Raw genomic sequence first — 22,342 nt, forward strand, 5'->3', positions numbered from 1 at the left:
ATATTTTCACCAACCAACATCTTCACAGTGTAACATGTATAGAAATAATTTCAGTTTTTAATGCACAAAATCTTTACTTTCTGCCTGAAAGACAGTGATGTTGTGGTTTAGTCGAATATTGTGAGGTTTATGCAAATAAATGTGTTGCAGCTGAAAGATTATTGACAATATTATTAACTTTTCTGATAATAAAATCATTTCCGAGCTGCTGTGTTTAAGACTTACAGACACCAAAGCTTGTGCTGAAAACCCTGCTGCTGCTGCCATCTAGTGGTTGTAAAGTTCATCTCAACACGTTGACATTAATGATGTTTGCAGTCAGAACATTTCAGCCTGACAGACTTGAAGTTAAATAAATGATCGAACAACAGGAAACAATCAGAGACGACATGTTTCACTGACAGATTTCTTTAAAATCATTTGAACGTCATGTTTCTCACCTTTCAAAGTGAAGAGAAAAAGAAATGTGCTGCTGATCTGAGTCCTTAAAAGTATGTTTTTTTTGCTGATTACTGATTTTTCTATCAGATTTTCACTGCATTACTTTGCAAAGAGATATCCGTGTCTATCTCAGCTTTGTAGAGTTGATATACAGCAGCTACATGTCATATCTGCTGTTAAAGCACCACTGAGTTGTGTAAAACAAGCACAAATACACACCTACACACATCATCTTCAACTTTATTGATTCATTCATTTTACATCTGTACTCGTCTGACCACAAAGTGATGGATTTAGCTCGCATAGCTAGCTTTAGCTTTAGCTTTAGCTTTAGCTTTAGCTTTAGCTTTAGCTTTAGCTTTAGATTAGAACGTTACCGCGGTGATGGATGCGAGACAGTTTCTGTATTAACCTTTGCAAACACTTCAGAAAAGCTAGTAAGTGGACATTTGTGTGAATATTGGAGATGTGCGTCTCCGTCACTGAAGCTGATACGTATCTCGACGTGTCGCCAACGATCTGATACATTAAAATACATATGAAGCAAATATCAATACGATACGAGTCACCTCTATTGTGATGCAGCGCGATTTGACACTATGAAAAATGATGCTATGCTATTCAGTATAGCACAGAGAGTCGGATTTTATTTCTTAAGCGTACAGCAAATCATAAATTAACTAAAAAAGTGCCATTTTTTACTTCACATATCTGTTTCTCTTGTACTGCAGTAAGCATCTCATTTATGCTGCTTCTTTTTGACCTCTGAATAAACACCTTTCACAAACAGCCTCTAACATAAGTCCTTTGTATTATAGTGTTCTCTGCCTCGAGTTTATAATTACTGTCAAATAGTTTAATAATCTTCTTGCGGAACAATAAATCTAGAGCGCGAGTTGGCGGTGCACCAGTTAGCTGTAGCATGTTAGCATGCTTGAGGAACAGTTTAGAGAGAAGGAATCGATCTAAATAATCAAATTATTGGTCACATTTCTGAATAATAAAGGCACAGAGCCTCTACTAATAATTATATATGAGTGAATCAGTGTTTACTGATGGAAAGATGTTTGAAACGTGTCACCAATTCATCACTAATTGTATCCGGTGCACAATCTTTTTTTTTAATCGGAGCAACTGCATCGTGAACGTTTATGCCGGTGCACTGATGCAAATCGGTGAATCTTCCCATCCGTAGTGAATATTAGGAGATAAACAGCAGGCAGAAAACCATGTCGACAACATGACGGAAATATGACATTTCTGTTAGTTTCATGTACTGATGTGAGGAAGGTTACAGTCTCATCATCATCGCTTCACACAGATCTGATGTTTTCAGCTCTTCAGTGACGTTTGATTCATGTACGTCATCATTTATTCACTCAGTCTGTTCACATCTGATTTTTTATCCAAATAAAGCATTAAAATGTCTGTGTAATATTCAGACTTTCTGGTTGTTTCCACTCAAGTTTTTCATGCACAAAGTGAAAATAAGCATAAAAACAGATGGATGGAAACACAGTTATTGACTCTGATGTCTCTCAGGTGACGTCTGTCTAACAGTGTGTTCCTCATTAATGGTAATAACTGGTAACTAAAATAATAACAAGGCACTCCTGTGTCACGGCTCAGACTGAATCTGCCGTCAAACACTTTCAAACTTAACTGAACAAACATAAACCAAAGCAAACAGTCATAAGTTAGGCGTGAAAGGTCTGTTTGTTAATTTATTAAATGACCGATTTTAAAGCGTCAGTAAATTTCTATATGTGATTCTAAGTGAAGTCCTGAAGGAAAGTGATGAATTATTCTATGTTTGCAGTTTTGAAGTCTTAAGCGTGTCAGTAAATCCAGTCATCAGTCATTTAGACGTTTCGACTGCAGCCTCTGCAGTGAATCCAGCTCTCAGTGAGTCTGTGTTTCCTCCACAGCAGGAACACAGATGGAAAACGTCAGTCTAACTGGAAGACTCTGTGCCGTCTCTGCTGTGTGGACCAGACTGTTGCTGCTCGGGTCAGGACCAGCGGACCAACACCTGGTCTCCGTCCTCTATGGAGTAAAACTGCAGAGTCTTCAGGTCGCTGTCGATCTCGAACTCTGTCCCGACCATCTACGGAGAAAGAAACATACAACCGTCAACAGAGTCAATGAGAAATCTCATCTGAACCGTCTCATTGTTGAAGGTCTTTTAACAGACCATGTACGACAGCTTAATTTTGGCCTCTCCGGCTCTCCGTATCCTCAAAGGCGGCACTGTTAAGATGGTTTATGGTGCAAATTCATGTTTTAAAGTTCACCAGTTAAACTTTACACGAACACTCTCAAACAAATCCAAATGATTGTTACGTTCTATCTTCCAGTCATACTGGTCACATACCAGTAACTCATTTGTGTGACATGTTGTGGTTCTGAAGTGTCTGTATTTGTATTTTCCTTCTTGTTTAAAGAAAAAATGTCTTTCTGGAAATATCAGAAATGTTCTTTTTTTGTCTCAGCTGGCTAGAGGGGCGTGTCGGTGTCTGTGTTTGATTGACAGCAGCAGGGGGCGTGTCAGTGTTTGATTGACAGCAGCAGGGGGGCGTGTCGGTGTCTGTGTTTGATTGACAGCAGCAGGGAGGCGTGTCAGTGTCTGTGTTTGATTGACAGCAGCAGGGAGGCGTGTCAGTGTCTGTGTTTGATTGACAGCAGCAGGGGGGCGTGTCAGTGTCTGTGTTTGATTGACAGCAGCAGGGGAACGTGTCGGTGTCTGTGTTTGATTGACAGCAGCAGGGGGGCGTGTCGGTGTCTGTGTTTGATTGACAGCAGATGGCGGGCTACCAGTGTTACACCGTATGAACAGAGACAAAGTAAACAAACTGCTGCAGCTACAAGTCATGGACAGACAGCGTGTCTCTAACAGGGATTTTGAAGAGCAACAACCAAACCAGCATCTAACAGGTCTGACGTGACATTTACAGGTATGTTTCCCTGTTTAATGTGCTGAAGCTGAGCAGCTAATTAGCTATCTAGCTGCTAACTGACGTTAGCGGTGCACTTTTCCCTGGTGAATGTTTGTTTGGTGGCTCGTTCAACAAGCTGCAGGACAAGACGTGTTCATGTTTGTAAGTTAGATCAGAGGGAGACTTTAGCAGGAAGCTAATGTGGGTTGTTGTTCAGAGACTGTTGCTCTTGTGTAGCAGGATGCAATCAGGCTCAGTGTGACTGTCTGATGATAGAACGACACATTATCACTTTATGAAAAGATTTGATTTTCTGTATTAAAATAAGGTCTAAAAAACATAGTATAAATTTCTTCCCTTCCCTTTTTTTAAAAAGAGAACACAGAACAAGTGATTAACAGAGCAGATACGTTGCTGTAGGAGACAAAAAGAAGGCAGTTTAATTTCTATTGCAGCATGTTAGTGTAATAGTGATGCAGTGCAGGTGTTACCTTGGGGCTGGTGTAGGTGAGCTTCAGATTTGCTGCAGGGACCTTCAGCAGTCTGTACAGGAGTCCCTTCACCTTCTGAACAACCATGGAGGCTGCAGAGGAGACCACACTCTGTTTAACTCAACTGGACATTATTTCATATTTGTTTCATTTGGAAAGTTTGTTCAGCTCGTCTCTGCACCGACAGAGACGAAGGCTGCTGGTTGGAGAACAGTCAGCTCAGTTAATCTCAACAAAGTGTTAGCTAGCTTCTCTTTACCTGGGAGTTTCTTCTCAATCGGCTTCCGGTCGGGGTCATCAGGAAACACAAACATAATCTCTGGAGGGAAAAAAGATCAGCGTTCAGAAATCAGACATCTATTTCTGAGAGTATCTTATTATTAAAGCGGCTGAACTGTGGAAAAGATTTAAGAAAACAGTTAAAAATCTGACTCCGCAGGTAACATCTGACCTTCATGACCTGCGTATATCACCTGCATACATTAGCCAATCAGAGAGCAGATAGCAGAAGGAGGTGGGACTAACTTAACAGCTGATTCTTGAGAGCAAACGGCTGCGGCTTCTTCAGCTCGCCTTCCTCCGGAGCTCCATATTCTGAAAAACAGGAGATGACGACCTTCATCAGCACCCATCAGTTAATCACTACGAGCGACGCCTTTCATACTACACGTTGTCATTTGATATATTATTATGAAAATGATCAATTATAGCTGTTTACAGAATGCAATTTAATACCACAGTATGAAAGTATGATGAAGAACCAGCAGAGACAATATGGCCTAAAATTATTGATTATTCCTCAACTATTTTGATATAAATATGACTTTGTTGGAAATAAGTGTTTTCACTTAACATGTTGTACTTGGATTTTTGTTTTTGTGTCTGTAATCCATAAATAAATAATATCATATAACATATAATTAATAATTTTAGCCATTTTTAAACAAAAATGTACAAAAAAAATTCTCTGGTTGCAGCTTCTTCATGTTTTTGTTTCTATATTATTGTAAATTTCACTGTAAATCTTTATGAAATTATATAATTATAACCTTCTGAGAAACTGCCTTTGAAGACCTGCAGATAAACTGTACTGATCGCTCCGGTAAACCATCGACCAATCAGCTGACCCGATGCTGTGGGAAGTGGGAGTGACTTACTGGCGATGAGGCTCAGGTAACGAGGGTGCTGACAGGTGAACTGGGTGCCGGTCTGACTCCGCCCCCCCGCCTTCAGCCATTCTTCTCCGAACAACTTGATGTAGTCGAGCTCCGCCCCCCTCCTGTCCTCAGCGTGGATCTGATGGTAACCATGGCAACAGGTCAGCTCAATCACACACACACACACACACGCTGATACACTCACACTAATACCACGATGTAAAAATACTCCATTACAAGTAAAATCCTACTACAGTAAAAGTACATAAGTATTATGAGCTTGATGTAGTTAAAGTATTGCAGTAAAAGTACATAAGTATTATGAGCTTGATGTAGTTAAAGTATTGCAGTAAAAGTACATAAGTATTATGAGCTTGATGTAGTTAAAGTATTGCAGTAAAAGTAGTGGTTTGGTCCCTCTGACTGATATATTATTATATATGACATCATTAGATTATTAATAGTGAAGCATCAGTGTTAGAGCAGCATGTTACTGTTGTAGCTGCTGGAGGTGGAGCTAGTTTACACTACTTTATATACAGTTAGCTAGTTTAGTCCAGTGGTTCCCAACCTAGGGGTCGGGGCCCCTCCAAAGGGTCAGCAGATAAATCTGAGGGGTGGTGAGATGATTAATGGGAGAGGAAAGAAGAAAAAACAAAGTTCTGATACACAAATCTGTTTTCAGTTTTTGGACTTTTTCTCTAATCTTTGATTTTTGCTGAAATATTGGATCATTTGAACATTTATTGAAATGAAAGCATGTGAGAAGTTTAGAGGGAAAAATCACTATTTGGTGGAGCTGTTAACAACTCATAGACATGTGAAATGTGACCCCGACTACACACTGCTTTTTGTAAGACGTCAAAAGACAAAAAGGTTGGAAACCACTGGTTTCATCTTTAACAATGTGTTGTATTTTAAAAGCTTGTTATATTATCCATTGTGTCAAATCTTCATCTGAAAAGTAACTAAAGCTGTCAAATAAATGTAGTGGAGTAGAAAGTACAATATTTCCCTCTGAGATGTAGTGGAGTGGAAATATAAAGTGGCATCACATGGAAATACTCACGTAAAGTACAAGTACCTCAACATTATATTAAAGTACAGTACTTGAGTAATGACACACATGCAGGTTTAACTCACCTCGCAGCCGTTGAGGAGGACCAGTTGTCCCAGTTTAGCGATGAGCAGCTGATTGGCTGTTCTGGTGTTTCCGTCGCTGCTCACCAGTCGGTTACTGCGACACGAAAACTGGACCAAACTGGGCAACTTGGCCAGCTCGTCCACCACACACCACTGAGAGAGAGAGACACTAAATTATTGGTATATAGACTATAAAACTGATATACAGCAGATATTATATGATGCTCACAATGTTTTAATACCAGAAAATGTACAAAACATGTTTGAAATGAGAACTGATATCATCTTAAAAAAGAAAACCAGACCAGAACAGATGTTTTTACAGAAAACATGGAACAAATGTGAGTCCTGGAACCACATCACCCCAGTCCCTAAAGAGCTCCACTGGCTTCCTGTCTCCTACTGGTTCAACTACAAAGCTCTTCACCAACTGACCCCCATATCTCACAGATACCAACCCTCTCGGCCCCTCAGATCCACCTCTTATTGTTGTCCAACCCTCAGAGGATCTTTCTACAAACAGTTAAATAATCAGCATAAGAAGAAAGTCTGGATTAAACAGTTATTTGTCCAGATCCAGACCAGAGTCCACCTTATGACCAACACCTTATACACAACTTATGTTCTTTACAAGCTCTGACGGGCCGCGTAAAATGAGGCGCCGGCCTGGATTCGGCCCGCGGGCCATGAGTTTGATGCTGTCCACTGACCTCGGTGATGTTGTTGTGGTCCACGTTGAGAATCTTCAGAGCAGGAAATGAGGCTGTTTGAGATCCTGCAGAACAAAGACCATCAACAGCTGGTTCAGTATTTATTCTTCTGTCATATAATGAAAGTGATTCAGTGTGTTGTAGTAGTGAAGTGGATGTTAAACACAAGTGATTGTTGATGTTTTGGTTGTGAAATGTTAATTTACCAGCAGGAACGTCATCAAATCTAATGACAGACAGTCCAGTGTTGGACATGTTCAGCTGCTCCAGTCTGAAAACAAATAAACAAGTTTCACTGTCAAACAAACAAACTGAAACAAACATTTCAGTGATGTTGGCAGCAAATAATGAACATTTTCTTTATTTACAGCATCATTTTGTTCATGAAATATTAAAAAATACACTCAGTTTACTGTCATATGTGACAAAGAAGCAGCACAATCCTCAAACTGGAGAATGTTTGGACCTTTACTTAACGACTGACACAATTAATACATTATTAAAATGACACCAGACGTGACTGAAGTTGTTGTTTACTGTCTGTCAGCTGGTGGTTTGATGCAGGAGAACAGCACTGAAACACTGGATCTTTTACTGTAAGTCCCTGTTTATCATTTATAATCAGCATACAAACAGTTAATAAGTTGCAAGTTAAGCATAATGTACATTTCCACTGATTTAATTTAATACATTCAACTTTATAATCATCAGTCACGGTGGGTGAATGTGTGTTAGTGTCACAAGGTGGCAGCAGCTACATGTGAAGTACTACATGGGACTGAATCTTCCACAGTCACTGGTAACCTTAATAAAACACTTTGAAAACAGAAAACAAGCAGGTTTTGTACTAAAATGTGAGCAAATATACTCATCAAACAGAGGGAATCTGAAATAAAGTAATGTCTCTAATATAAGCCTGCTGCCAATAAAGGCCTGCTGCCCTCTGCAGTGAGGTAGATGAAGGCCACTATTAGAGGAAATACGGTAAATGTTTATTCATGTATTAGTCAACAACTGGAACTCCTCTAACTCCTGTAACTCTATAATAATATAATATGTCTTAGCAGGAGACCAGAGACGGACTGGGACCAAAAAAAACAAAAAAAAAACAACAGCCCTGGGAGGATGCTGCTGTTGCCCTGGCTCTCAAGCAGCCTGCATGGCGACCAGCACACTGGGATTCTCCTGATGGCCAGTCGGACTCTGCAGGAGTCAAATACTGCTTATATCACTATACATTATAGTGATATAAACCATTTGTTACATCTATGTGAGCTGCTTCTAGATGCAAAATGCGGGGACTTACAGTAAAGTGTTGCCCTGATCAGTATTCAAGAGATTCAGCAGCTGATATTTGTTTGTTTTGATAAATATTCTCTAGATTTAGAACCGATTAAAGAACTGATCAAACATTTGACAGAGAGCTCTACTGAGCTGAAACATATCTTCAGATCAGCAGGTGTTTACTGTACCTGGGCAGAGCAGCTAGACTGAGCACGCTGTCCTGGACTAACGGGTTACTGGACAGATTCAGATTCTTCAGAGACTGCAGGACTCCGACCGGCCTGTAAGACATCACACACACACACACATCAGGACTTCCTGTCAGGACACCAGACTGAAGACCAGACTGGGAGGAGGGATGAACTGGTACCTCTGCAGCTCTGTGATGTTGTTGTCTTCCACACACAGATCCTCCAGCTGTGGCCACATGGGGGCGCAATCCAGGACCTGGACCAGGAGCAACGGAGAAACATCAATGAGAGAAGAGTGTTAAACAGACCTTTAAGTGATTTAACTTTTATGTCAAAAGTTCTAAAGAGATATATTTCTTAAAAACAATTTAAAAAAATATACATATAAAATATTTTAAAACGTTTTTAAATGTGTATTGTTTTAAAGGTTTTATTTTTTATGCCGTAATATGGAGCAGAAGGTAGTGAAGGCAATATTTTATAAATATTGTGTATATATATAAATACATGCTTTATATGCTTAATAAATATATATTTCCATACACCCAATAAATAAATATGTGCTAAGATATATATATATATATATATATATAATGTATACTAAATATATATATATTTATATTTATATTTTTATTTATATTTATATATAATGTATTACTAAAAATATTTCATTTTTTTCTATAAATGTTTTATTTACTACATATTTTTATTCCTCATTATGTATATATATATATATATATATATGTATAACTACTACTAATGTAAATATTCATGTTTATATTAAGGTTTTATATATTTATTAGTTATATAGTTTTTATATACTGTATTTAACATTTGTAAATGATAACTAATAAATTAATACATAAACATAAAATTTGAATAAACAATGGCACTAAAAATATTTACTTTAATGTAAATGTGTTATATATTTATTTGTATTATTATTATTATATAAATTATGTTTTTGTAGATATATAACAAATATTCCATTAAGTACAAATATGTATAAATAATGGTAATGTAAATATTCATGTTCAAATAAAGGTTTTATATATTGATTCAGAGTTGGTGAATTTATAACATGATCAATTATAAATTAATAAACATACACTGAATGAACACTTGTAATATAAATATGTATTTTTAACATTATTTACATTATAACATTATTATTATTATTTATTTGTATAATATGTCATTTATGTTTCCATATGTAAATATTATATTTATATTATATTATATTTAGGATGAGTAAATATTCCAGTACGCTACATATATAAATACATAAATAGACTGTACAACCTCTGACAGCAGAGAAATGTGACTGTAAATTATTAGGGTCCTTGCCCTTTGTTTTTCATGTGTTTGTTTGTTTCTTTATTATTACGCCACTTAAACCCTAAATTTGACCCCCTAAACATGCTCAAAAACTCATCAAAATTTGGCACGCACATCAAAAATGATAAAAAAAATGTAAAAATTAACCCCTAAAGTGCCAAAATGTGCTCTCTAGCGCCGCCTATGTAATTAAAATGGCCGCCACGGCCCGTAGGAATGTCATAGAGAGATCAAACCAAAACTCAGTTATTTGTCTCATCAAGACCTACAAATCATACGTTGACACCCCTGACCTAAATCCAACAAGAAGTCCACAATTAGCCTTTCAAAATAAGACTTTGCCCCAATTTTTGGCCCCGAACAAACGCTATCTCCTCCGAGGACATTAATGGTATCGGCTTCAAACTTTGATACATGACTTATGACACTGTGCTGAAAAAAAGATGTTAAAATCTTTGTAATAACTTGAACGGTTTGGATTTTATAAGCCCTGAAAGTTGCAGTGCCACATCACACTTTACAATGTAAACCAATGGGGAGGCAATCTATGGGAATGAACTTTGTGTCAAACAGAGGCTTCTGACATCTAAACTATAAGTCTGACCACTTTCAAACCTGTATCAATGGAATCGCAACAAAATTTCCTACAGGTGAACAGGTGAAGACAGACTGCTGGTCTGTTACAAGTACCTGAGACCATGTGAGCTGGCAGCCAATGAGAGCGAGGACTTTAAGGCTGCAGAAGGCCTGACAGTGAGCCGAGGGGTCAGAGGGCAAACGCAGTCTGTTGTAGCTGAAAACAGACCAACGGATGAAACGTTAAGTAGAAGAAGAGAAACAATTAAAAAAAAAACACTTGATGATGTTTCCTGCAGGAGTCTGAACCTGAGCTGAAGTCCCTCCAGCTGTTCCAGCTGCTGCGCGATGGCTGCCACGTCCTCCCAGCAGCACAGCAGCGTCCGACTCAGGTCCAACCACCGCACGCCTGATCGCTGCTGTTAAGGCGTCACTCACACAACTGACCGATTTATTTTCAGAATAAAAGTACAGAACTGTTATTTTCTTCATTTATATTAATGTATATCATCTTATAATAAAAAATATAATATAAAAACAATATTAATAAATCCAATAATTATACAAATTATGATTAAACTGATCGTCATGTTTTTTATAATAATGTAAGAAAGAAAGAAAATATTTCTTTATAAATCTTCAAAATAAAAGTCACGTTAAAAGCACCAAAAAAAAAAACACATAAATGGCTACATTATAATGATCTACACCTAAAATCAACCTGAATTTCCTTGATAAAGACCCGATATTTTATCATAATTAATGTTATGATGTTAAATCATGATGTAAAAACTTCAAACTACTATTTTAAATGTCAACAATAAACCTTTAAAATCAATAAATGGTTTTATTTCCATGTTTTGTACAAAGAGCGCTGCTGTGATGATCACTTCTAGCATGTTTTTAGTTCAATTATTTAAAAATAAAAACTGATTAAATCTTTTTTTTTTACTCAGCCCTGAGTCGTGTCTGCAGGCAGCATGTATGTCGCCTGACAGGCAAAGCCCAGGGCAAAACATAGCAATAATAACGACTGAAGGCAACTCAGATGAATATATTAATATTTGGATCAACTCAGAGCTTCTGTCATGGAGGAGAAGCGTCTCGAGCAGATGTTCACATCACCTCAGTGAGAGGTCATGTGACCCTGAGAGTCTGCGTGATAAAGATACCGGGAGTTGTTCTCCGGATGTCTCCGCTCGCTCCGGGTCCGTTCACCTCACGGCGAGTCAGCAGCACCGACGGAAGACTCTCAAAACTGTAGAGACAACAAACAGTTCATTTAACACCTGTTTCATGATCACACCGTCCAAAATATGAAACTAGGATGGAATTTTACAGGTGTTTTATTATTTTAATCACATTTTTTCAGCACTTTATTAAATTGATCTGGACCCAGATAAACAGAAAACTGATGAATAAACTTCTCTTCTTGTCCACAGCTTGTCTCACGTTGACAGCCAGCCACCATATATATATTTCATATATAATCATTTATAACTAACATTACTACGTTCAGCAGGCAAGAGGAAATATTTAATACTTTCTATAATCCTCTAATCAGTGTCTCACTGCCAAGACGACTGATAGATCACATGTTCATTTATCTCAGTACGTTTCATTGAGATAATAAAGTTTGTTCATTTCGGACCATACCGCTAAAGTATTTCCTTTTTTTAAGAATATATGATGTGATTTATTCATAAATTATAGAAACAAACGGGATAAAATGTTCAAGTGAAAACATTTATTCATTCAACATAAAAACTAAAAAAAAATACAATCATGAAATCCAAAAACACATCAACATAAATAAATAAATAAAACATCAAAATACAAAGACAACGTGGTAGCTGAGGTAACGATGTCGTTACAGATTGAATTATTGATCTGTGACTGTGTTTGACTTCTATCAGCTCCTCTCACTGTTGAAAACTGTTCCAACATGGAACTACTGGACACATAATTCACTTTTTTTTTTTGACTTTTTAAGACCTGCAGATCTTGAAAAAGCTGCAAAAATGATTGGATAGGAAATTAATCTGCAACTATGATTTTTAAGGAAAAATAAAAAAAAAATTTGATATTTGTTTGAGGCTCTTAAATGTGAGAATTTGCTGCTTTTCCATGTTTTACTTTAAAGTAAATTGAATATCTTTGAATTGTGAACTGTTACTAAACAAGTTATTTGATGACATCATCATGTTTTTAATAGACCAAATAATTCAAAGATTCATCAAAAAATAATCAAGATTCATAGATCAGAATGAAATTAATCATTAGTTGCAGCCACAAAAAGCCCCTGACTCTGACTCTTTGTAGTTGTCTGAATATAAAGAAGGACAGATGTGTGAATATTAAGACATTACAACAATCACACCTGACTGAGCCTCTAGTTCACATCGTACCTTCGCTCTTTGATCCTCCCCCACTCCAGCGTCTTGGAGGCGATGGAGATCTCCTCACTCAGCACCTCCTCCGTGTCCATCTGGTAAACCTGCCGCACGGCGGTCAGGAAGTCCACGCCGAAGCTCACCTTCGCCGGACGGACGAAGGAGCCGCCTTTAGGGTGTCTGAGAGAGTCGAGAGAAAAGGACTCTTCATTATGTGCTCAGCTGAGACTGTTTATCTGTCTGAACAATATTCAAAAACCCTGAGAATAAGAAGTTTTCATTTTAAACCACTGAGCATTAAGAGAACGTCTTTTTAGGCTTTAAATCCTCACAAGACTACAGATACAGAACTACACAGTCCAGCTGGTGAGTTGCTGATAATCAGCTGATGTTCAGATGGTAGTTTGACGTCGCTGACGAGGATTACCTGCATGTGAAGTACAGAACTCCTTCGTGGCTGCCGTCATGTTTTCCTCTCTCAGGATCGTCCCACTCCACGCCGAGCCACAGCCCTGACAGACAAACCTCGTTACTGCGTAGCCTCAGCAGCCACATGTACAGCAGAATGTCCTACTGTCTCCCAATACGGTCTCTTACTACCTCAGACCCTATTGAACCAATATCTAGACTCAACAATAGAGATTATTATTATTATTATTATTATTATTATTATTATTACCATATATAGCTGGGTGTCATCTCTGTAATTATGGAAATTGATGTTGCGATTTCTAATAATATAGCTGAGTGATAACATATACAGACTGAAAGGAACTGGGCCTGAGATTGAGCCCTGTGGGACACCACATGTCAGGTCTGTTTTATTGGAGGAGTAGTCGTCCGTGGCCATAAAGAATTGTCAACCAGTTTAGTAAAACCTGACCCATTTAAGAACTGTGCCAGAGAGACAGACTCAGTCCAGCAGAATATTATAAACTACAGTATCGAATGCAGCACTGAGATCTAACAGGTCAAACAGAGAGAGAACATATTTTTACTATATTTACGACATTTCACATTTTAATTGTACTTTTGTATTTATATGGTTATATCACCTATCTTTCATAAAGGTGGTGTTTTTCTCTTTACCTTCTATTTTTTGACTGTTATGCACCACAACACCAAGGAAAATACTAGTATGTGTGAACCTGGTTGGAAATAAACGTGATTCTGATTCTGAATGTAGCGGAGTTGAAGTATAATTAGTGAAAACTGAGGAATAACGGGGAATAATGAGGGATAACGGGGAATAATGAGGGATAACAAATGAGTGTCGCTCCGGTCTGACCTGTAGTCGGTGGCACCGGACCCACGTACCGCACCGTGGCCAGCTCCTCGCCGCAGGACACCCGCCTGCCCACCGCGTCCTCCGGCACCTCCGGCTCCGTCTGGTCGGTTCCCATCGAACCGGCCTGCTGGTTTCAGAAACCAGAGAGACTCACAGTTCACACGGGGATCAGTCTCTGAGGCTGCAGAGACGTTTATCAGCTAACATCGTTTCATTGTTTGTTGTTTGTGTTAAATTAAAGAAACATTTCGTATCGTCAGAGAATATCGATAGCTTTGATCAATTAATTTATTCCACTCGCCCCCGAAAGTGACAAAATACATGTATGTTATTATCTGAAATGAATAAATAACTGTTAAATGTACCTGTGACGTTTCTAACTGTCGCCGTTTGTTAGCATCTAAGCTAACTCCCGTACCAAAACATTTGACAGCCCTGATTCACCGGAAGCGACACATTTCAACGATGCACATATTTCCTGTAACACCGTTCCTCCCCGGTTGGCAAAATTTTAGTCAGATTTTAGTTTTATTTCTATCATAAACATCATTTTAAACCTTCTGTTAAAGATGTTATAATTTATTTTGAATGTAATTGACTTTATTGCTAATGTGGTGATTATAATGGATACAGTTTTTATTCACAAATGTCAATTACAGTTATTTTCTCTGCTGCTTCATGATCGCACATATTAATTATACTCTGTAAAATCTCTTCAGAACAAAAACGGTATATATACAATTAATTATTATTATAGTTTGAGTAAAGTAAAATTTGAGGCTTTTGATTTATTTATTTCTGCACAGTAACTTGTATTCTCCTATTTTATGTCTCTTTAGACTAGTTTTATTTTCTATTCAATTAACTCTTTAATAACTATTCTAATTGTATTTAAATGTCTTAATTTGTTTTAATGCTTTTGTTTTATGCAGAGCACTTTGAATTGTCTTGTTGTTGAAATAAACCTGCCTGAAGAGGAAAATTCGGGTCTATAATTGTGAATGAATTCATTGCAGTGATAGTATCTGTGTACAGGTTTAGTTTTACAGTTTTAGGTGTGTCCAATTTCTGGTTTGTAGTGTTGTGTTTGTCAAACAAACGTTAAATCGATGATCTAATAAAGGAACGTTTGTACTGCTGTGTCCGTGTTTCCAGTGGGAAATATTTCTCAGTAGTACAGCTGTGTGCTCGGCAGGAAAACGTGTGAAGGTGCTGAAACTGTAACGATCATGTTATTGTAGTTTAAAGTGGAGAAATGTGTATTAATGCTGCATTTTAACCCCTGAAGTTAATTTTCCTGATATTCTACCGGAAGTTCGAGTGACGCAGAAAGAAACCATGAAGAAGAAACTTCCCCAGAGGTTTGTTTACACATCTGTATTTTCTAAATTCACGTGATGAAGGAACCAGTCGGGAGCGTAAATGAACATTAAAGCTGTTTTTCTTGCTGTAATCATTCCTCCTGTTCATACTGACCATTAGAAGATCCCTTCATAATGATCTTACAATGGAAGTGATGGAGGACAAAATCCACAGTCCTCCATCTGTGTAAAAAATGGATTTAAAAGTTTATCTGAAGCTAATATGAAGCTTCAGCGTCCAAATGAGTCAAATCAAGTAGATATCTTTCAACGTTACAGTCTTTTTAGTGCCAAAGTCCCTCTTTTTGTTACTATACTTCCACCTGCAGCTCAACAGGGAAACACTGTCCGAGGAAACACAAAGAGGGAATTTGATGCTAAAAAGACTGTAAATGTGTCAGATATCCACTTGATATGACTAACTCAGACTGCTGAAGCTGAATAGAAGCTTCACAGAGACTTTTAAATGTGTTTTTGCACTAAATGACTGTGAAGATTATTAATAAATAATGTTTCTTATACATAAAACTGTCACTCATCACTTTTTCAGGTCTCAAAAAATCCTTCAGATGAAACTGCAGCTTCATAGTTTTTATATAATTCGTTTAAATAAAAATGCCAAACATTTGCTGGATTCATGTGACAGTATCTTTTAGTCTTGGACTGTTGATCAAAACAAGACATTTGAAGACGTCACCGTGAGCTCTAAGACATTATAACCAGCACTTTTCAGTATTTGCTGACTTATATTTTATCCTCAAAGCGATTAATCAAGAAAACAATGATAATCCTGTAAATAATCATTAGTTGCAGCCCGAGATGAAACAAAGCCGGGAAATAACTTTCCATGTTTGCCGCTAAAAAGAAATGTTAAAGGCTTAATTAGAAGTTTGATGAACCCCCCTAGAAAGAGACCAGACTCCAAAAAAAAAGTCTTAATCTCTCTTAATTGTTTTTTATGTTTCATTTATTCAACAGTTTCTGTAAAATATTTTATGTTATTTCATGGAGGTTTGAATTCTGTCTCCAGGAGTAAAATGCAGATGAAATATTGATTGGATTGATTGTCGAGAAGCAAATAAGGATTATTTTCATTATCGATTAATCAATAAACGCCTGTTATAATGTCCCAGAGTCAAAGGAGACGTCTTTATATGTGTCATTTTGTCTAAAACCAACAGATATGCGGTTCACAGTGATATAAAAAAAAGAGAAAAGCAGCAAATGTTTGGAATTTTTTACTTAAAAAATGACCAAAACGGTAAATAATTATCAAAATAGTTATTATTATTACTATTATTATTGATAAATGTGATCTAGTAGATCGTGTTTTCTTGATGCTGAATCTTCTCCTCGTCACCGTTTCTGTCCTCAGCGGTGAGGCGTCGCCGGGGCAACAGTCAGCTGACTATGTGGTGGGTCAGGTATCCGGGAGTTTGTTCCAGAAGAAGTCTGCAGCTCCTGGATCGTTGTCGGCTTTATTCAGCGCCGCAGCACCGACAGCGTCCGTCCTGTTTCAGCCGGCACCCGAGGTACATCCATCACAAAGATACAGCTTCATGTTTATGAAACGAACAAACACCTGTCAAGTGTTTGAATCAGATATATCAGGCTTTAGATAAACACACTTGTTAGAAGATCAGTTTATTTATTATTGGTTTGGATCCAAACATGAGATTTGTTGACAATAAGATCGATTTAAAATATAACCAGACGTGTATTTTAACCATAGACTGTATAAAAATATGGGCGTAGTTACCGTGACGTCACCCGTTGGTTTATGAAGAGCGGTTTTGAAGCTCAAAGTGAGCCGCTCCGGCCGTCGCTACTTGGCAGTGCGTGACTCTGCGTAACTCGCAGCCAATCAAAAATGGGCAAAGAGGCGGGCCGAACGGCTGAAACAAGCCACCTAGCGGCTGGCGGACCTGTCACTCAAAGCAGCCATGTCCTTCATTATGCATAACTTTACGACTTAATAAAATTTAAACGGGTGAGTTATAAAAAAATCACCTCTCGTACAGTTGTCATGAAAGAGGAAATTAGCTACAGAGACCAAAACCGTTGTTTGTACCAGGCTGTAAACATGTTTATTTCTGCTGTAAAGTTGGACATTTTAACATGGGGGTCTATGGGGATTGACTCGCTTTTGGAGCCTCAAGTGGCCGTTCAAGGAACTGCAGTTTTTGGCACTTCCGCATTGGCTTCATTTTTCAGCCCCGGAGGTTGCCGCTTGATTTTAACTCGTTTTGTGTTCTGTGTTATTGTTGCAAGCCTGTTCAGAAGAGCACAGAGGAGAAGGAGCAGCAGAATGAAACTCCAGAGGTCAAAGGTCAAACCAGCCAGAAGCAGAAGAAGCCGTCAAAGGAGAAATCAGCAGCCGACCAGAAGCTGGAGAACAGGTATCACTGCGTCAATCGGTTGAACAATCGATTGATTCTCTTTTTTTTCTGTTGTCCTCTTGTTCTTCTTTGCAGTATTGTTATTGCGCTATATATTACAGTCATTATGGTTATTCTTATAATTATTCTTCAGTCTGAAACGTGACCATCTGTCCCTCTCCTGTCTCTCCATCCTCGTCTTCCTCGTCCTCTGGTTTCAGGGAGAGCAGTTTGCAGAACGCAGACGAAGACGAGCAGGGACAGAAGACGTCGATGAAGAAGAAGAAGAGGAAGGCTCCGGAGCCGGACGGAGAGAACGAGGTGGAGCGATGGGTGATGAAGAGGCAGAGGCTGAAGGCCATTAAAGAGGAGGAGGCGGTGAAGAAGAAGAGGACGGTGTTCGTAGGAAACCTGCCGGTCAGCTGCACCAAGAAGGTATCGTCTGATGTTTTTCTTCTTCTTCCTGGAAAGTAAAGTTCAGGAAGTGACGTCTGAATGTTTCGTTTCGTGGTTTCTTCTTCAGACCCTGCGGAGTCTCTTCAGGGATAAAGGATCCATCGAGTCCATCCGGTTTCGCTCTGTGGTAAAAAAAAAAATACTGCTCACACACACAGATTCAATACATCAAAAGTTCAAAAGAAAATAATGTATTTCTCTAATTCAGCGGCTTTGTTTTCGCTACCACCGCTCCCTCTCTCCCTCTCTCCATTCGCTCTCTAGCTCGCTCGACCACCACTGCTCCTCCTTTTTTAAATAACATTAACAAACAAGTAGAAATGTCCTTCCCTACTTTCTAAATCCATACTAGAGCACTTCCTTGTTTTATGAATCAAACAGTACAAGTTGAAGCAGCCATACTGTCTGTTTTTTGACCAATCAGCGACAATTGATCCTGCAAACCCCGCCCACAAAGTTCCTACACTTTTGAAAAGTAAACCCCGCCCAGCAGGGACTTTTTGGGGGATAAAACAATCTCTCTGGAGCTTCATTTAGATGCTGGTTCCTCCGGTGGAAACACAGGTAGAGGAACCTCAAAAAAATCCTCAAAAGGTTCTTAGTCTTAGGAAAGTTCCTGCGGTCAAAACGTGACTTAAGTTTATTGATTTGTCAAAGTTCAACTTGTACCACTTTATCCATAAAACAAGGAAGTGCTCTGGTATGGATTTAGGACGAGTGGAGGACATTTCTCTTTGTTTGTTAACGTTAAAATTAAAGTTAGACTATCTAACAACCTATCTACCTGGTTCCTCTGATGCACAAATATTTGTTCCTAGAAGCTTGTTGATGTAGTGACTATTCACAGAGACAGCCGGTCATCAAACGGTTAACACACAGCTGTCGTTTGACGTTCAGTTTGAGGGGGGTCAAGATGTCTGATTAAAGGACAGGTTCACATCTTATTACAGTCCTGACATGTACATCGAAAAGGTTGCTGTTCAAGGACAACAGCAGCCGTAGCTCCATCCACACTACACACTCTTTATTTTTCTTATTGTCAACAAATCTGGTGCAGACACTGAGAATAAAATGTCAGCGGGGGAATAAACGGCCCACAGAGAAAACGGAAAGAAGCTCAGACTGTCAGTAGGACACATAACGTGGTGATGTTGTCAATAAATCTGGATATAAGCTACAGTAGCTTCCTCCATTCTGTTCTGTGGGCGAGTCTTTACCCTGTAAGACTAGAAGAAGCTTCCAGTTTATTGGATTATACTGGAGGTATTTTGCAGCAGCAGCAGCATCTAGTGGCCGTTAGAGGAACTGCAGCTTCTTCTCATCAGTCTCCCGGTTTATTGTTTGTTGGCTGCAGGTCAGAGAGGATCCCTCCATGTCCCGTAGAGTCGCAGCTATTCAGTAAGTTTCCGTCCGTTTCCTTCATCTCGTCAAACGAATCGTCGTCTTCTCTCAGTTTGTTTCAACGAGCTGCTTTTTCTCCTCGCAGACGCAAAGTTCATCCCAAGAAGCAAAGCATAAACGCCTACGTGGTGTTTAAAGACGAGGAAGGAGTCGCCAAGGCGTTGGAGAGGTCAGACGCTCAGAAGTTAAACATGTGACGTGTGTTTACCGTCCTGTAAAAGTGTCAATAAGTCGTTTCTTCTGTTCGTGTCTCCCGGCAGGAACGGCATGGAGATTGAGAAAGACTTTCACATCCGAGTGGACAGAGCGACGGAAAGCTCATCGGTAAGTCTTCAACCTGTCGAAATTTAAAACCAATGTAACGTCTTTGCCGACATCTGATGAGGAATCTGTTCTTCGTCTCGCAGCACGATCACAAACGCTCCGTGTTCGTGGGGAATCTTTCCTTCGGTGAGTCGTTGAGCTGCGTGAAAGTTGACCAGCGAACCAGTCGGATGTTTTAGTGTGTTGAAGGTAATCAAAGGTGTGTGTTTGCAGAGATCAACGAGCTGGCGTTTCGGAGGCATTTTGAAAAGTGCGGCGGCGTGGAGGCGGTGCGACTGGTGCGAGACCAGAACTCCGGACTGGGGAAAGGATTCGGATACGTTCTGTTTGAGGTACGACGAGTCTGCTGAGCTCTGTAGCTCGTGTTGTCAAGGAGCCGTGACCTTTTGATTTTCAAGGTCATCACGGACAGACGCCGTACAGACTAACCCTGAATCTTTACCATGAATTAACTTCTTTAAGCGTACCATGTGGCGTTTTTGAACACTAATATCATATTAATATGTTTTATGTTCAGGTCTAGTGACAGTAACCTTTCAAGAAATGTAGGAATGTGCCAACAAAGGCAGTCGAGACGGAAACCGCTACCAAGAAAACATGGAAGTAAACTATTCAGACTTCAGAAAATTAAAAAACATCAGCTCTGCAGATGTTCTACGAGGCAGGAAAGACATTCAACACATCCGTTTGTTCACAAAAACCTCCACATGGTACCTTTTTAAAGGATCATTCTGGTGATTTTCTGTATTTTTCTTCATGTTTGGATCCAAACCAACAATGAACTGATCTACTAACAAGTATTGTGTGTGTATCTATATCTGGGTGACATGTAGACTAATAACAGCGTGGAGAGTAGTTCTGTGTAAGGCAGACGCTACTGAGCATGTGCGGGAACATGGTCCTGCTTGTCGTGCTACAGATCACAACCTCTCTGGACTTTAAAGTTCTGTGAGAAATTTCTAATGTAACACAAAGTCAAAGATGTTGTGATATGAAGCACAACTAGTGAAGCTGTAAACAGACAGAAGGAACAATCACAGTGAGTAATAACCCTTTCAATGTGTGTGTGTTTGTGCTGCAGAGCGCCGACTCGGTCCAGCTGGCGTTAGAACTGGACGGCTCCAATCTGGAGGGCAGGTCCATCCGGGTGAAGAGGTCGGTGAAGAAGGAGAAGCAGAAGAATAAAAATGACAGCAGAGGAGCTGCAGGCAAGGGCCCCGCAAAGGGCTCCGCAAAGGGCCCCATGAAGGGCCCCATGAAGGGTCCCATGAAGGGTCCTATGAAGGGTCCTATGAAGGGTCCTATGAAGGGTCCTATGAAGGGTCCAGGCAGGGTGAAAGGAGGCTTCCAGTCTCAGAAGAAATTCACCAGAAACCAGCCGAGGTCAAACAAAGGCTCGTCCTCCTTCAAAGGAGAGATGGTGGATCCGAGCAAAAAGACTAAAAAGAAAGGACTGAAGAAGAAAGTGAAGCCGAACAAGACTGTTCATATCTGACGTGATCTCTCTGATCTCTCTGAGGAGATCAATACTCATGAGGACTCTTCCTGACTGAACCCACATTGATCCAGCTTCAGATTCAGTTTTGTTTCTAATGTCATGTTGTCTCTGGTCTGCTGCACAGGAAGTGATGTGTTTTATAATGTCAGTTTGTACAGAATAAAGAGAAGAAGAAGAAGACGGAGTGAAGAAGCAGCTTTTACTGAATGATGAACACACACAAAAACAACACATGCTCCATTTCCTGCACATGTACTGATGTTTATAAAAGCAGAATCTTTTTGTTTCAGGTTGATAACAAACTACACAGCGATCTGTAGAACGCCAATCAAAAGGAGCATTTAGTTATGTAACATTGATTAATTATGTAATTTTATCATTACTTAAATATACACAGCTGTCAACATTTTATTTAGCTGTTGATCTTTTTATTTTATCCTTAGCTGTGACACCTTGTTAAACGCACAATATGTAATTTCAGCCGCTAGGGGTCTCAATCAAAACAATAACAAAGGACGGAGTGTGATGACGGTGTGAAGTAGCAAGGGATCATGGGAGTTGTTGTCTTTGTTGTTAAATAACCAGCGTCACCGGGATAGGATTACTCCAGTGTTCATCATTCAGGTCTCCTCCTCTCCAGAACAAACGGACCCGGAGATTACAGGTAAAAACACTGAATAAAACTGTTTCACCTAAAGAATCAGTGTTTCTCCGACGATGTACGACGACCACCGGACGTCCGGTACGGGCTGTTAGCCGAGCTGCTGCTAACACTTGTTCGGTTTATTTCTCTGATAACTTTAGATCCAGACGTTCGGCCGGTTTCTCACTGGAGCCGAATTATCCGCAGAGGTCTCCTCCTCTCCAGAAACAAACATACACACAGATTAAAATCGTTAAAATACTAATTAAAGCTGTTTCGTCTAAAAAAAAATCAATATTTCTCCAACGATGTTTGGTGACCACCGGACTTCCT

At 39.2% G+C, this 22,342-nt stretch overlaps 2 protein-coding genes and 1 long non-coding RNA gene across 7 annotated transcripts; 2 read left to right on the forward strand and 1 right to left on the reverse strand.

The window, feature by feature from the left end:
* Positions 1-663: 663 nt before the first annotated feature.
* tbce (tubulin folding cofactor E) lies at positions 664-14,421 on the reverse strand. 2 transcript variants are annotated; one of them, XM_042387783.1, is made up of 17 exons: positions 14,314-14,421; positions 13,949-14,075; positions 13,088-13,172; positions 12,676-12,840; positions 11,440-11,525; positions 10,577-10,676; positions 10,382-10,484; positions 8,533-8,609; positions 8,351-8,443; positions 7,085-7,149; positions 6,879-6,943; positions 6,169-6,321; positions 5,026-5,164; positions 4,394-4,462; positions 4,128-4,187; positions 3,869-3,960; positions 664-2,548 (listed from the first exon to the last, which is right to left on the reverse strand). In XM_042387783.1, the coding sequence occupies exons 2-17, from the start codon at positions 14,061-14,063 to the stop codon at positions 2,453-2,455; spliced, it is 1,563 nt and encodes a 520-aa protein (XP_042243717.1). In that variant the 5' UTR covers positions 14,064-14,075; positions 14,314-14,421; the 3' UTR covers positions 664-2,452. The 2 variants fall into 2 exon arrangements, with proteins under 2 accessions (XP_042243717.1, XP_042243727.1); XM_042387793.1 differs by having other exon boundaries at positions 13,949-14,072; positions 14,314-14,410.
* Positions 5,110-8,757, forward strand: LOC121880545. 3 transcript variants are annotated; one of them, XR_006091591.1, is made up of 4 exons: positions 6,888-6,970; positions 7,426-7,474; positions 8,330-8,445; positions 8,571-8,757. It is a non-coding gene; the product is annotated as an uncharacterized LOC121880545 (long non-coding RNA). The 3 variants fall into 3 exon arrangements; XR_006091593.1 differs by lacking the exons at positions 6,888-6,970; positions 7,426-7,474 and adding an exon at positions 5,110-5,186; XR_006091585.1 differs by lacking the exon at positions 6,888-6,970 and having other exon boundaries at positions 7,224-7,474.
* Positions 14,422-15,080: 659 nt separating the features above from the next.
* On the forward strand, positions 15,081-21,550 carry rbm34 (RNA binding motif protein 34). 2 transcript variants are annotated; one of them, XM_042387805.1, is made up of 12 exons: positions 15,081-15,157; positions 15,237-15,309; positions 16,685-16,841; positions 17,581-17,708; positions 17,909-18,122; positions 18,211-18,270; positions 19,498-19,541; positions 19,630-19,713; positions 19,805-19,868; positions 19,952-19,994; positions 20,082-20,200; positions 20,950-21,550. In XM_042387805.1, the coding sequence occupies exons 2-12, from the start codon at positions 15,287-15,289 to the stop codon at positions 21,361-21,363; spliced, it is 1,350 nt and encodes a 449-aa protein (XP_042243739.1). In that variant the 5' UTR covers positions 15,081-15,157; positions 15,237-15,286; the 3' UTR covers positions 21,364-21,550. The 2 variants fall into 2 exon arrangements, with proteins under 2 accessions (XP_042243739.1, XP_042243734.1); XM_042387800.1 differs by having other exon boundaries at positions 15,104-15,309.
* The last annotated feature ends 792 nt before the right edge of the window (positions 21,551-22,342 follow it).

The sequence above is a fragment of the Thunnus maccoyii genome, chromosome 2 (genome assembly GCF_910596095.1).
Source record: "Thunnus maccoyii chromosome 2, fThuMac1.1, whole genome shotgun sequence".
Taxonomy (NCBI): Eukaryota; Metazoa; Chordata; class Actinopteri; order Scombriformes; family Scombridae; genus Thunnus; species Thunnus maccoyii.

What these genes read in the sequence shown, in the direction of transcription:
- tbce (XM_042387783.1), bottom strand. Translation starts at nt 14,063, where the DNA reads ATGGGAACCGACCAGACGGAGCCGGAGGTGCCGGAGGACGCGGTGGGC. An exon ending in AGTCTAGCTGCTCTGCCCAG is followed by an intron (nt 7,150 to 8,350) that starts GTACAGTAAACA and finishes ATTTGTTTTCAG; the next exon opens with ACTGGAGCAGCTGAACATGT. An exon ending in ACCACAACAACATCACCGAG is followed by an intron (nt 6,322 to 6,878) that starts GTCAGTGGACAG and finishes TCTCTCTCTCAG; the next exon opens with TGGTGTGTGGTGGACGAGCT.
- rbm34 (XM_042387805.1), top strand. Translation starts at nt 15,287, where the DNA reads ATGAAGAAGAAACTTCCCCAGAG. An exon ending in CCATCCGGTTTCGCTCTGTG is followed by an intron (nt 18,271 to 19,497) that starts GTAAAAAAAAAA and finishes TGTTGGCTGCAG; the next exon opens with GTCAGAGAGGATCCCTCCAT. An exon ending in GTCGCCAAGGCGTTGGAGAG is followed by an intron (nt 19,714 to 19,804) that starts GTCAGACGCTCA and finishes GTCTCCCGGCAG; the next exon opens with GAACGGCATGGAGATTGAGA.